The sequence below is a fragment of the Mustelus asterias genome, chromosome 28, assembly GCF_964213995.1.
Source record: "Mustelus asterias chromosome 28, sMusAst1.hap1.1, whole genome shotgun sequence".
NCBI lineage: Eukaryota > Metazoa > Chordata > Chondrichthyes > Carcharhiniformes > Triakidae > Mustelus > Mustelus asterias.
In genome coordinates, this window is record NC_135828.1 from 19,974,193 (window position 1) to 19,989,847 (window position 15,655).

At 48.7% G+C, this 15,655-nt stretch overlaps 1 protein-coding gene across 1 annotated transcript in view; it reads left to right on the top strand.

Moving 5' to 3' along the window:
- ptpn20 (protein tyrosine phosphatase non-receptor type 20) overlaps positions 1 to 15,655 on the top strand; it is a 322,568-nt gene that overhangs the window by 167,500 nt on the left and 139,413 nt on the right. The window contains exons 12-15 of the mRNA XM_078199281.1: positions 1,539 to 1,677; positions 5,213 to 5,365; positions 8,002 to 8,187; positions 12,698 to 12,860. Of these exons, the coding sequence (XP_078055407.1) occupies positions 1,539 to 1,677; positions 5,213 to 5,365; positions 8,002 to 8,187; positions 12,698 to 12,860 (641 nt within the window). The remainder of the gene's footprint in view (positions 1 to 1,538; positions 1,678 to 5,212; positions 5,366 to 8,001; positions 8,188 to 12,697; positions 12,861 to 15,655) is intronic.

Genomic DNA, 15,655 nt, shown 5'->3' on the forward strand with positions numbered 1-15,655 from the left:
CCCCACAGCCCACCCTGGAGGTCGGAGGGGGCACCTTTCTCCCCGCCCTCCCCATGATCATCGGCCCATTCCATCCCAACCACCAGCCCCTTTCCCCCAATCATCAGCTCCTTTCCCCCTTCCCCCCCGACAATAGGTCCCTTCCCACCTCTCCCCCGTGACCATTGGCCCCTACCCCCGCCACCACACCACTCCCCCCACCGCCCCCCCCCCCCAAAAAACTGGAGCCGGCAATCTCCCCAACCCCACAATGGCACCCTCTGTTCCTCCCTCCACTCACGGCCCACAACCAAATCTGAATGAATCCTCCTCCCCACTGGGGACTGCCCCTTGGCACATGTTGGCAACCTGGCAGTGCCAACCATTACCAAAGAGCAGTGCTGGGGGCATTGCTGGGACATTACCTGGCTATGTCCCTCTCCCCCAGGGCCTATACTCAGCTTTACACCCCCAGCGGGGAGGGAGGGGGGATAAGGTGGGGGGTGAACAACCCCCCATGACAGGTTCACGTCTAGGTGAACCTGGTGTAAATGATGCTGGTGTGATGTCACACTGGCACCCGCTGAATATCCGGTGAGGGGGGGGACGCCCCGGGGAGAGTGCTGGTTCATGACGTGCTAATGCATTAAACTAAGCTTCCTGGGATCCCATGGCACTCCCATGCCACTCCGCCAGCGAAGGACCGGTAAGATCGGAACTTGGAAGTGAATTGCGCTTTCCGAGTCTCTCTGGAATCTGAGTGCGTGCCACCGTTCCCGCAGACGGAAAGCACAGTCTCAAAATGGCCCCTTCTGTCTTTTTGCAACTTTCCATTCATTTCCGAAACAAAATAAGACCATAAGACATCGGAGCAGAATTAGGCTATTCGGCCCATTGAGTCTGCTCCACCATTCAATCATGGCTGATATGATTCTCATCCCCATTCCCCTGCCTTCTCCCCATAACCCCTGATCCCCTTATTGATCAAGAACCTATCCATCTCTGTCTTAAAGACACTCAACAACCCGGCCTCCACAGCCTTCTGTGGAATGAGTTCCACAGATTCACCACCCTCTGGCTGAAGAAACTCCTCTGCATCTCTGTTTTAAAGGAGCATTCCTTCACTCTGAGATTGTGCCCTCGAGTTCTAATCTCTCCCACTAGCGGAAACATCCTCTCCACGTCCACACTATCCAGGCTTCTCAGTATTCTGTAAGTTTCAATTAGATCCCCCCGTCATCCTTCTAAACTCCATCGAGTACAGACCCAGAGTCCTCAACCGCTCCTCATATGACAAACGCTTCATTCCTGGGATCATTCTCGTGAACCTCCTCTGGACCCCCTCCAAGGAAGGGGGTCTATTATCCTATTAAATGGGTCCACTCAATGGAAGCTTGCTACTGGGCGGGTGAAACTGATCAAAATGTCACATGGGGGCGTGGGTTGAAATATTGTGCTGCACATTTGAAGCTGGCTTCTCACTCTCCCGGACAGCATTACAATACACATACAAAGCCCTGTATCGGGGAGCATTCGATTGCGATGCATTTATCTTTCAGACACAGCCTCACTCGACACCAGTATTACCTGCAACTGAGGAAGGATATCCTTGAAGAACGATTATACTGCAGTGATGAGACAGCTCTGCTCCTTGCCTCACTGGCCCTCCAGGCAGAGTACGGAGATTACGTTTCAGAGGTGAGCATTGGGCAAACAAAATGAATCATTCTTAATCTGTGCCGAGCGCTCCAGAACTCAGTTATGCCGCTTAGAGTGGAGAGAGAGAAGAAAAGCTACAAGCGCTAAAGTCCTTCGACTGGCATTTTTGCCAGATCCATTTTAGACATTCTTTGCTCTAACCCCTGACTTCCCCCAAATAATGTTCTACTAGCTGTTCCGGAGTAGATTAACTAAAAGAAAGGATACGGCCCAAATATAGCAACACTCTAAGGCATGTGATGCCATAGAGTGGCATATTAAACAATGTATACAACATGTGATGCAGTGGCATATTAAGAGGCAGACCAGTTATAAGCCCCCATACATAAAGTTTATTTATTATTGTAACAAGTAGGCTTAGGATGGCCTAGTGGTATTATCGCTGGACTATTAATCCAGAAACTCTGTAATGTTCTGGTGACCCGGATTCGAATCCCGCCACGGCAGATGGGGGAATTTGAATTCAATAAAAGATATCTGGAATTAAGAATCTGCTGATGACCATGAAAATATTGTCGGAAAAACCCATTTTTCCGACACAGCACGGTAGCATAGTGGTTAGCACTGCTGCTTCACAGCTCCAGGGACCTGGGTTCGAATCCCGGCTTGGGTCACTGTCTGTGTGGAGTTTGCACATTCTCCCTGTGCCTGCGTGGGTTTCCTCCGGGTGCTCCGGTTTCCTCCCACAGTCCAAAGATGTGCTGGTTAGGTTGATTGGCCATTCTAAATTGCCCCTTAGTGTCCCGGGATGCATAGGTTAGAGGGATTAGTGGGTAAATATGTAGGGATATGTGGACAGGGCATGGGTGGGATTGTGGTTGGTGCAGACTCAATGGGCCGAATGGCCTCTTTCTGCACTGTAGGATTCTATGATTTGGTTCACTAATGTCCTTTAGGGAAGGAAATCTGCCATCCTTACCCGGTCTGGCCTACATGTGATTCCAGAACCACAGCAATGTGGTTGACTCTCAACTGCCCGCCAAGGGCAAGTAGGAATGGACAATAAATGCTGGCCAGCCAGCGACGCCCATGTCCCACGAATGAATAAAAAAAAGTAGGCTTCCATTAACACTGCAATAATGTTACTGTGAAAATCTCCTAGTTGCCACACTCCGGCACCTGTTCGGGTACACTGAGGGAGAATTTAGCACGGCCAATGCACCCTAACCAGCACGTCTTTCAGACTGTGGGAGGAAACCGGAGCACCAGAGGAAACCCACGCAGACACGGGGAGAACGTGCAAACTCCGCACAGACATTCACCACTCTCTGGGTGAAGAAATTTCTCCTCACCTCAGTCCTAAAATGTTTAGTTTTTTCACCTGATCCTCAAACTATAACCCAAGCCGTGACCCAAGCCGGGAATTGAACCTGTGTCCCTGGTGCTGTGAGGCAGCAGTGCTAACCACTGTACTATCCTTAATAGTCTGGTAACCACAAGGCAAATTGGCTACATTAGGAATCTTTAATTTCACCAATGAATTACCTCATGTATACCCATGAGCATCATTAAAAGTCATCTTGGTGAGTGGACTTCAATTCCTTTTGTATCCAAGAATGACAACCTCTTATTCCCTTGCCCATCTTCTGGCACTCAGAGTTATTAGCAATCTGCTGGAGTGTAAAATTACTGTGGCAAACTCTACTCCTTGTGCTAGCAATCCGCTCTGTGCCATTGGCAATAAAGTGCTGTTGTATTTTTAAGCCTCGTAACTGTAATAAATGTTTGCAGGAAGTAGAAATCAATGTAAATCTTGATTATCCTATCTGACATCTACTGAAACTTGGCTTAGTTTGGAACCATCACTCTTCGGCTCAGAGAGAATTGCAGCCAAAGCATTGACTGCGTAATCGTCGGAATTCCACCCGCCCGACAGCCACGCAATCGGAGCGGGCGAAGGGCGCACAACGGAAATGGCCGTTGACCTCAGTTGGGAATTTCTGGTCTCGCTTGAGTGAGGCCGTAAAGTCCCACCCAATATTTCCATTTTCTTTCCAGGATTAATCAATGCTCTCCGCTTCCATGGGTTTTCTTAAAGCTGCCTTGTCAGATTTTCTTTAGTTTTCCGCACTTAATTTGATTTGATTTATTATTGTCACATGTATTGGGAGACAGTGAAAAGTATTGCTTCTTGCGCGCTATACAGACAAAGCATACCGTTCACAGAGTACATAGGGGAGAAGGAAAGCTGAGGGTGCAGAATATAGTGTTACAGTCATAGCTAGAGTGTAGAGAAAGATCATCTTAATATATGGTAGGCCCATTCAAAAGTCTGATGGCAGCAGGGAAGAATCTGTTCTTGAGTCGGTTGGTGCGTGACCTCAGACTTTTGTATCTTTTTCCCGACAGAAGAAGGTGGAACAGAGTATGTCCGGGGTGCGTGGAGTCCTGCATTATGCTGGCTGCTTTCCCGAGGAAGCAGGAAATGTAGACAGAGCCAATGGATGGGAATATTTTCCTGGATGAGTGCAGCTCCAATAACACTCAAGAAACTCAACACCATCTAGGACAAAGCAACCCGTTTTATTGGCACCACATCCACAAACCTTCACTCCCTCCACCACTCTCGCACAGTGGCAGCAATGTGTTCCATCTACAAGATGCATTGCAGGAACTCCCCAGGGTTCCTTAGGCAGCACCTTGCAAACCCACGACCACTACCATCTGGGCACAATAAGAAGTCTCACACCAGGTTGGAGTGATGAAGGAGCCTGAGGAAGGAGCAGCGCTCCGAAAACTCGTGATGCCAAGTAAGCTTGTTGGACTTTAACCTGGTGTTGTGAGACTACTTACTGTGCCCACCCCAGTCCAACGCTGGCATCTCCACCTCATCACTACCATCTAGTACAAGGGTAGCAGATGCATTGGAACACTACCATCTGGAGGTTCCCCTCCAAGCGACTTACCATCCTGATTGGGCAATGTATGACCATTCCTTCACTGTCGCTGGGTCAAAATCCTGAAACTCCCTCCCCAGTAGCACATACACCACATGGAAGGCAGTTCACCACCATCATCTCAAGGGCAACTAGGGATGGGCAATAAATGTTGATCGAGCCGGTGACGGCCACATCCCGTCTATGAATGAAAAACAGAACTGGTGCAAGGTGGGCAATGGACTTGTTTGGTCACCGGTTTGGGATGTGGTCGTCACCGGCTCGACCAGCATTTATTGCCCATCCCTAGTTGCCCTTGAGATGATGGTCACTGGTTTGGCTTAACGCTCTGACATTCAGGCCGGAATTCTACCGCCTCGCCTGCCCTGGAATCGGGGGCGAGCGGGGCTTGCAGAATGGAAATCTCCGTTGGCCTCGGGTGGGATTTGATGATCTTGCCCGCGCAAGGTTGTAAAATTGCGCCCTCAATCTCACATCGGGACTTTGGCAGTGATCCAGGAGAAATACCCAGCAGGAATCTGTAGCACTTTGCGGAAATGATAGTGCGTAGTGTTTGAGGGTTTCTCCTTGCACACCCTGCAGGGTCTGATAACAGTAAATGTGTTGTGTTTGGAAAGGTGCATGGCAAGAATTACTACCGCGTGGAGCATTACATCCCTCCCAGTGTGATGGAGAAAATGGCCTTGACCTGCATAAAGGAGGAGCTGCCCCGACTACATTCCACTTACTACAACCTGTCTGAAGAGGAGGCTGAGATGGAATATCTGAAGGTACGGTGCCCAGCTCAGACTCTTTGGCCAGGGATTGTTTGTTAAGGTGGCAATCCTGGATGAATGCTAATATCCTCTTACAGCATTCTGTTTCTTTATTCAACCACAGGGCATCGGCGTCGCTGGCTGGGCCAGCATTTATTGTAAGAGTTTTAACAACACCAGGTTAAAGTCCAACAGGTTTATTTGGTAGCAAATGCCATTAGCTTTCAGAGCGCTGCTCCTTTGTCAGATGGAGTGGAAATCTGCTCTCAAACAGGGCACACAGAGACACCAAATCAAGTTACAGAATACTGATTAGAATGCGAATCTTTACAGCTAATCAAGTCTTAAAGATACAGACAATGTGAGTGGAGGGAGCATTAAGCACAGGTTAAAGAGATGTGTATTGTCTCCAGACAGGACAGCCAGTGAGATTCTGCAAGTCCAGGAGGCAAGCTGTGGGGGTTACCGATAGTGTGACATAAACCCAAGATCCCGTTTAGGCCATCCTCATGTGTGCGGAACTTGGCTATCTTGGCTATATATTGGCTATATTGATAGCCAAGTTCCGCACACATGAGGACGGCCTAAACCGGGATCTTGGGTTTATGTCACACTATCGGTAACCCCCACAGCTTGCCTCCTGGACTTGCAGAATCTCACTAGCTGTCCTGTCTGGCGACAATACATATTTCTTTAACCTGTGCTTAATGCTCCCTCCACTCACATTGTCTGTATCTTTAAGACTTGATTAGCTGTAAAGATTTGCATTTTAATCAGTATTCTGTAACTTGATTTTGTGTCTCTGTATGCCTTGTTTGAGAGCAGATATCCACTCCATCTGATGAAGGAGCAGCGCTCCGAAAGCTAATGGCATTTGCTACCAAATAAGCCTGTTGGACTTTAACCTGGTGTTGTTAAAACTCTTACTGTGTTCACCCCAGTCCAAAGCCGGCATCTCCACATCAGCATTTATTGCCCATCCCTCGTTGCCCTTGAACTGAGTGGCTCACTAGGCCATTTCAGAGGGCAGTTGAGAGTCAACCACATTGCTGTGGCTCTGGAGTCACATGTAGGCCAGACCAGGTAAGGATGGCAGATTTCCTTCCCTAAAGGACCAGTTGGGTTTTTCCAACAATTGGCAATGGTTTCATGGTCATCAATTCCAGACATTTTTTATTGACTTCAAATTCCACCATTTGCCGCAGCGGGATTCGAACTCGGGTCCCAGGACGTTAGCTCAGTTACTGGATTGATAGTCTAGCGACGATACCACTTGGCCATCGCCTTCCCCTTATGCTTAATTCTTCTCTTATGCTTAATCATAGGAAGAGTTAAGCCAATTAAAATTACTAGGGCTGAGATTCCACGACCGTGCCTGCCACTGGGATTCTCCAGTCCCGCTGCAGTGAGTGGAGATTGGCTGAGCACCAAGTTCTCCTTAGAGGTGGCGGGGCCTACGAGACCAGAGAATATCGGCCTCGGTTTAAATAGTGGAAGGTGTTTGGTGTTTGTCTGCTATCATTTGGGCGAGCCTAGTCTTTCAACTTCCAACACGTGTTTCAGTTGTGGCTCAGCAGGGGCAGGCGATGGCCTAGTGGTATTATCGCCTGACTATTAATCCAGAAACTCAGCAAATGTTCTGGGGACCCAGATTCGAATCCCGCCACGGCAGACGGTGGAATTTGAATTCAATAAAAACAATCTGGAATTAAGAATCTACCGATGACCATGAAACCATTGTCGGAAAAATCCATCTGGTTCACTAATGTCCTTTAGGGAAGGAAATCTGCCGGCCTTACCCGATCTGGCCTACATGTGACTCCAGAGCCACAGCAATGTGGTTGACTCTCAACTGCCCTCAGGTATCTAGGGATGGACAATAAATGGTGGCCCAGTCAGTGACGCCTATGTCTGACAAATTAATTTATAAAAAGCACTGCCACCTGCCCGCGCCAGGGATTTGGGTTTGGTTCGGCCTGTCTGTGCATGTTTGCACATTCTGTCTGCATGGGTTTCCTCTGGAAGGACAGCACAGTGCTGCCTCACAGCGCCAGGGACCTGGGTTCGATTCCGGCCTTGGGTCACTATCTGTGTGGAGTCTGCACGTTCTCCCCGTGTCTGCGTGGGTTTGCTCCCACAGTGCAAAGATGTGCAGATTAGGTTGATTGGCCATGCTAAATTGACCATCGTGTCGGGGGATTAGCAGGGTAAATATGGGGAGTTACGGGAATGGGGCCTGGGTGGGATTGTGGTCGGTGCAGACTCGATGGCCAAATGGCTTCCTTCTGCACTGTAGAGAATTCTATGACTTCTATGTAGGGATTCAACAATAATTAATATAAAAAACCTTCTGCTCTTACTTGGTCCGTCTCCCTCTATTCCCTCCCTATCCATGGACCCATCCAGATGCTTCTTAAATGTTGCTAATGTGCCTGCTTCCACCACCCCCAATGGCAGTGCGTTCCAGGCACCCACCATTCTCTGCGTGAAAGACTTCCTCCGCACATCTCCCTTAAACTCTCCCGAAGCTGGAAAATCGCGCCCGAGGTCACTGGGCCTTTGCGTGGCCCCGTGTCCCGCCCGCCACGGTTCCTGCAGCGGGCGGGATGGGTAAATTCCGCCCGACATGTCTGTTGGCATTTTGTTCCCAGGTAACGCAGCAGCTTCCAGAATACGGTGTGCTCTTTCACCGGGCAGCGCGGGACAAGAAAGCCGCGGGCGGGGACATCGTGCTCGGAATCTGTGCCAAAGGGATCATCGTTTACGAGGTGAAGAACAACACCAGGATCGCCAGCCTACGCTTCCAGTGGCGTGAAACTGAACGGATCACGTTTCATGTAAGTGGCACCCCAGCCAATTCGGGACAGACAATATACTCTGGCCCAGCCAGGGAAGCCCACATTCCCTGAATGAATTTCAGAAAGTTAATCATGAATTACAGTAACTAAAACCAGATCTTTACCCCAGTTGTTTTTCCCCTCTTGTGGATGCTGGGTTTCAGTCTCCAGCTGGTACCCTGACCCTGCCTCAAGGGTCAGCCCGGAGAGTGGGTGACCCATCTGACTGGCAAATGTTGGACTGGGGTGAACACAGTAAGAGTTTTAACAACACCAGGTTAAAGTCCAACGGGTTTATTTGGTAGCAAATACCATTAGCTTTCGGAGCGCTGCTCCTTCATCAGATGGAGTGACATTTCCACTCCATCTGACGAAGGAGCAGCGCTCCAAAAGCTAATGGTGTTTGCTACCAAATAAACCTGTTGGACTTTAACCTGGTGTTGTGAGACTACTTACTGTGCCGAGCCTAGTCCAACACCGGCAACTCCACATCTGATCTTTCTCTACACCCTAGCTATGACTCTAACATTATTTTTAATTTGATTTGATTTATTATTGTCACATGTATTAGCATGCAGTGAAAAGTATTGTTTCTTGCGCACTATACAGACAAAGCATACCATTCATAGAGAAGGAAAGGAGAGGGTGCAGAATGTAGTGTTACAGTCATAGCTAGGATGTAGAGAAAGATCAACTTAGTGTGAGGTAGGTCCATTCAAAAGTCTATTGGCAGCAGGGAAGAAGCTGTTCTTGAGTCGGTTGGTACGTGACCTCAGACTTTTGTATCTTTTTCCCAACGGAAGAAGGTGGAAGAGAGAATGTCCGGGGTGCGTGGAGTCCTTGATTATGCTGGCTGCTTTTCCAAGGTAGTGGGAAGTGTAGACAGAGTCAATGGATGGGAGGCTGGTTTGTGTGATGGATTGGGCTACATTCACAACCCTTTGTAGTTTCTTGCAGTCTTGGGCAGAGCAGGAGCCCATACCAAGCTGTGATACAACCAGAAAAAATGCTTTCTATGGTGCATCTGTAAAGGTTGGTGAGAGTCGTAGCGGACATGCCAAATTTCCTTAGTCTTCTGAGGAAGTAGAGGCGTTGGTGGGCTTTCTTAACTATAGTTCGAACCACATTCTGCACCCTCTCCTTTCGTTCTCTATGAACAGTATGCTTTGTCTGTATAGCACGCAAGAAACAATACTTTTGACTGTATACATGTGACAATAAATCAAATCAAATCAAACAGGAACTCTGGCTGAATTAATTGACCCTCTGTAATACATGGATGGTGTACACTTTGGCTGGAATCTTATCGCCGTTCATGCAGATGGGATTTTCCTGTCCCGCCGCAGTGAACGGAGATTCGGCTGGCCACCAAATTCTCTGACTTTGCTGCAGGGACCTGGGTTCAATTCCCAGCTTGGGCCCTGTCTGTGCGGAGTCTGCACGTTCTCCCCGTGTCTGCGTGGATTTCCTCCGGGTGCTCCGGTTTCCTCCCACAGTCCGAAAGACGTGCTGGTTGGGTGCATTGGCCGTGCTAAATTCTCCCTCAGTGTTATCCAAACAGGCGCCGGAGTGCGACGACTAGGGGATTTTCACAGTAACCTTCATTGCAGTGTTAATGTGAGCCTACTTGTGATACTAATAAATTAACTGTTAGCAACAGTGGGAGCGTGAACAGATAAGATCACGCCCTTAAACTTTCAATATTGCTGAAAATGAATTAATGTTGTTCAATCTATTTATTTGTGTGGATCTGTTCCAAAGCCCATTGTTCCCCAGTCCGTGTATTAATGCTCCATTTGTAGAATCGCATATCCCTCTGCGCTATTGCAAGTGTCTGGGTGCAGGTCGAGACATCATGTTCTAAACTCTGTGAATAGCTCCGTACTGCACGGGTATTCATTAAAGAGTTAAAGATTACATCTCTACACAAGTAACTCTATATTACTTTCCTGATAATTAGATAAAGAAAACACAGAAAATCGATCCACTTTCCAGGGACATCTGTAATAGCCTGCCAAGTTGGGGGATGGTTTGTGCGTGTGCAGGGAAGTTGGTCAGTTCAATGTGGAACGTCCGATGCATTGCTGTGGTGTATCGCATGGCAGCCACGCTTAGTGGTCTTGGTATTGGTCACGGTTCCTGTTCTCCTAGCTCCCTGCATCTCGTGGTTCAAAATGGACTATCTGGTGATGGGACAAGAATAACACTAGTTTACATTATAGTCCAAATCAAGTATCCTTTATCCTAAATCCCTCAGGGCCGGCTGCATGTTGGTTTAATTTTGGATACTTTATATAAGCTTACATCACAATAGCCCAAGTTGAGGTCAGCTGTAGTCTAAAGGAAAGTTCGGCAACTCAGGCTGGTGAGTGGCTGCATGAGCGGCCCTCCTTCATCTCAGTGGGCCGCAAGATTGAAATCGGCCTTGTTCACTAACCGTAACCCCATCAATAAGATTAAATACATTTAATACACGCCAAATATTTCATAACAGGTTATAGAGAATGCTTAATTAGATGTTAATAGAATTGTCATTGACTCCAAATAGTAAAGACAAAAGAAATATTGACGCTTTGGACCCAGAGGGAGCGCACGGCTCTCACAGTCAGTGTTGTGAGCGATCAGCACACACCTCACTTCACTCACCCTCGCTTTACGTGCGAATCACTTCAGTCACACCCGGTAGGAAAAAAACTACACGGATGGGGATCAGCCGAATGTGGCAACCCCACGCATGGGAAACGGTCAACAAAATGTCTTGTGAGGCCGCACTCAGAACCCAGATGGGCCACAGATTGCCCACCATTGGTCTAAAATAAATAACATGGCTAGAAACATAAGATGTAAGGGGCAGCACGGTGACACAGTGGTGAGCGCTGCTGCCTCACAGCACCAGGGAGCCGGGTTCAATTCCGGACTTGGGTGACTGTGTGGAGTTTACACATTCTCCCCGTGTCTGCATGTTTCCTCCCACAATCCAATGATGTGCAAGTTAGGTGGATTGGCCATGCTAATTTGCTCCTTAGTGTCCCAAGATGTGCGGGTTAGTTTTAAGTTTGTTAAGTTTATTTATTAGTGTTACAGATAGGCTTACAGTAACACTGCAATGAAGTTAATGTGAAAATCCCCTGGATGGATTGGCCGTGCTAAATTGTCCCTTAGTGTCCCAAGATGTGTAGGTTAGGGGGATTAGTGGGGTAAATATGTGTTACAGAGATAGGGCCTGGATAAAATGCTCCATCGGAGAGTCGGTGCAGACTCAATGGGCTGAATGGCCTCCTTCTGCACTGTAAGGATTGTATGATTCTACCACTGAATAATAAATATAGTCTACCTGTAATAAGTTTCTTTTTGAAATGTTCTCCGCAAACGTCTGCAAGGTAAACAGCGCAGACAAGCAACAAGAATTCCCGTGCTAAAGGGCGATAATTTTGAAGAAGCTTGCGGCTTGGTTTGGTTTTTGGATTTATGGATAAAGGAAACTCAACCCATGCCATACTTGCCAAAATTCAGACCTCCGACTGAAGTTGTGATTTGATTTATTATTGTCACAAGTATTGGGATACAGTGAAAAGTATTGTTTCTTGTGCACTATACAGACAAAGCATACCGTTCATAGAGTACATAGGGGAGAAGGAAAGGAGAGAGTGCAGAATATCGTGTTACAATCATAGATTGGGTGTAGAGAAAGATCAACTTAGTGCGAGGTAGGCCCATTCAAAAGTTTGATGGCAGCAGGGAAGAAGCTGTTCTTGAGTCGATTGGTACGGTGACCTCTTTTTCCCCCACGGAAGAAGGGGCGGCACGGTGGCACAGTGGTTAGCACTGCTGCCTCACAGTGCTCGGAACCCGGGTTCGATTCCAGGCTTGGGTCACCGTCTGCGTGGAGTTTGCACATTCTCCCAGTGTCTGCGTGGGTTTCCTCCGGGTGCTTCAGTCTAAAGATGTGCGGGTTTGGTGGATTGGCCGTGCTAAATTGTCCCCTACTGTCAAGGGGACTAGCTAGGGTAAATGCATGGGGCTATGGGGATAGGGCCTGGGTGGGATTGTGGTCGGTGCAGATTCGATGGGCCGAATGACCTCCTTCTGCACTGTAGGATTCTATGATTTTAAAGTGGAAGAGAGAATGTCCGGGGTGCGTGGGGTCCTTAATTATGCTGGCTGCCTTGCCGAGGCAGTGGGAAGTGTAGATGGAGTCAGTGGATGGGGCGCTGGTTTGCATGATGGACTGGGCTACGTTCACGACCCTTTGTAGTTCCTTGCGGTCTTGGGCAGAGCAGGAGCCACACCAAGCTGTGATACAACCAGAAAGAATGCTTTCTATGGTGCATCTGTAAAAATTGGTAAGAGTTGTAGGGGACATGCTGAATTTCCTTAGCCTCCTGAGAAAGTAGAAGCGTTGGCGCGTTTTCTTATATATATATATATATATATATATATATATATATTTAGTATAATCTGCTGCTGATTGACTTGGTGCTAACCGGTATAATGTGACCTTTCTCTCCAGAGGAAGAAGTTTACCGTGCAAAGCAGTTCGGACGGTAAGAAGCACATCTTCGTCACGGACAACAGCAAGACCTGCAGGTACCTCATCGAGCTGTGCTCGGCTCAGCACAAGTTTCAGATGCAGATGAACTCCCGGCAGCTTAGTCAAGCTGCCTTTGCAAACGGTAGGTACAAGGCTCAAAATCTGGCTCTGCGGTAAAAGAGGTGACATTGTCACGTACCAGTAAGTTCCCCATTGCTCTGAAAACCCCGCAAAGTTAGAAAGGATACTTTGTTTTTACTGGGAATAAAAGCCTAATCTTAACGGCAGCTTTCATTTCACCATTGACCATTTTAACTAAGTGGTCTTTTGCTGCTTCTGATTGGAGCAGCCTTACACCCAATCACGCGCATTTAGATCTCCTTAGTTGCCTTGTGACCTTTATCCTGTTAGCCAAGCCCATTCAGGAGAGATGTCAGTAAACGCGCAGAGAGCGGTGGAGGTTTGGAACTCTCTTCCCCAAACAGCGGTGGATGCTGGTTCAATTGTTAGCTTTCCATCTGAGATAGATACATTTTTATTGAGCAAGGCTATTAAGGGCGGCATGGTGGCAGAATGGTTAGCACTGCTGCCTCACAGCGCCAGGGACCCGGGTTCGATTCCCGGCTTGGGTCACTGTCTGTGTGGAGTCTGCACATTCTCCCCGTGTCAGCGTGGGTTTCCTCCGGGTGCTCCGGTTTCGTCCCACAGCCCAAAGATGTGCGGGTTAGGTGGATTGGCCATGCTAAATTGCTCCTTAGCGTCAGGGGGACTAGGTAGGGTAAATGCATGGGGTAATGGGGATAGGGCCTGGGTGGGATTGTGGTCAGTGCAGACTCGATGGGCCGAATGGCCTCCTTCTGCACTATAGGAGTCTATGATTCTATTCTATGAGTCTATGTTATGGGCTTAGGGCAGCAACCTGGAACTAGGCCACAGATCAGACATGATCTGATTGAATGGTGGAGCAGACTCCAGGGGCTGAATGGCCTACTGCTGTTCCTATGTTCCTATAACACTGACCAGCCAACAGTCCACCCAGTCCTCAAATGATCATTGATTCCTATGATCACTTTCCACTCAGTGTTAAGGGAACATAGGAACAGAAGTAGGCCATTCAGCCCCTCAAGCCCGCTCCTTCATTCAATAAGATCATAGATCATCTGTGGCCTAGCTCCAGGTACCTGCCCGAAGCCAATATCATAGAATCATAGAATCCTACAGTGCAGAAGGAGGCCATTCGGCCCATCAAGCCTGCACCGACAACAATCCCACCCAGGCCCTATCCCCATAACCCTATGCATTTACCCTAGCTAGTCCACCTGACACTAAGAGGGAATTTAGCATGGCCAATCCACCTAACCCGCACATCTTTCAGACTGTGGAAGGAAACCGGAGCACCCAGAGGAAACCCACGCAGACACGGGGAGAACGTGCAGACTCCACACAGACAGCGTTCCAAGCGAGAATCGAACCCGGGTCCCTGGCGCCGTGAGGCAGCAGTGCTAACCACTGTGCCACCGTGCCACCCTTCATTCCAGGAATCAGTCGAGTGGACCTTCTCTGAACTGCTTCGAAAGCAATTAGATCTATTTTTCAGATAAGGAGACCAAAACTGTACACACTACTCCCAATGTAGCCTCACCAAGTACAGCTGCAGTAAAACATCTGGATTTTTATATTCCATTCACTTTGCAATAGATGGCAACATTTTGTTTGTCTTCCTAATCACGTGCTGTACCTGCATTCTAACTTTTTGCGATTGATGTATTAGGACACCCAGATCCCTCTGCACCACTTGAGTTCTGCAATCTTTCTCCATTTAAATAGTGTACTGTTTTTCTGTTCTTCCTGTGCAAGTGGACAAGTTCACATTTGTCCACCTTCTCCTTCACATTCTCAAAGCGCCTTTCTGTGCAAGAGCAGCTTAGTTAGTCCCATTCTCCGTTGTCCTGTGCCCCTATTATTCACATCCTTTTTTTATTTATTCTTTCATGGGATGAGGACATTGTTGTTAGTATGTAACCGGTGGTAACTTTGTGTTGGATACAATGTGACCAATGGGAACAAGATGTAAGGGTCAGCTGACCCAGTAAACCATGGAACCGATTACAGAGTGATGTAATAGTCAGCTGACCAGCTGATTCACGATAAATAGGAACCTGTGTAGAATTGTGGGTGAGCTTGGATTGGCCCAGGGCGAGGACCCAAGTTTGGAGTAATGATGGGCCCGATTTTACCATTTTCGTTCTAAGTGCTGAATCTGGGCACAATTCAGATCCGACTTGGAAATCTGCTTTCAGGTACCCCCCGCCACCCCCCCCCCCCCCACCCCCCGATGCACTCAGCCTGAAAAAATAATCGCGGGTCTGAATCATGCTGTGGGCGGGGCTTAGCATGCGCCCGAAACGATTGGAGCTCTGAACTGCGCATGCGCAGTTAGGAAAAAATTTGAAAAAGCGCGTCCATGTCAGAAAAGCAGAGAAAGCGGCCCGGGAGCGAAAAACAGGAGCGATGGCCCCCACAGATATCACTGTCCCCCTTATCCACCCACCCCTCCCCGCTACCCAGACCAATCGTGACCCCTTCCCCCCCCCCACCGATGGCCCACAGAGTGGCAGCAGACCCCCCTGCATCCCCCAACCCCCCCACCAGAGATCCATCTGACCTCCCACCCCCCCCCCCCCAATGAGCGATCAGGCCTCCCCCTCCACCCACCAGAGATACATTTGGTTGGGGGGGGGGGGATGCCTCACTCCTCCCCCCCCCCCCACCCCCGCAGAGAATGATCTGGCTTCCCTCCCCGCACCCCCCCCACCCCATCCAGAGGTACATCTGACCCGCCTCCTCCTCCTCCCTCCCCACTCCCTCACCAGAGAATGATTAGGCCCTTCTCCCCCCGCACCACCGATCTGAGTCAGAGAGCCATTGGAAGCTCTG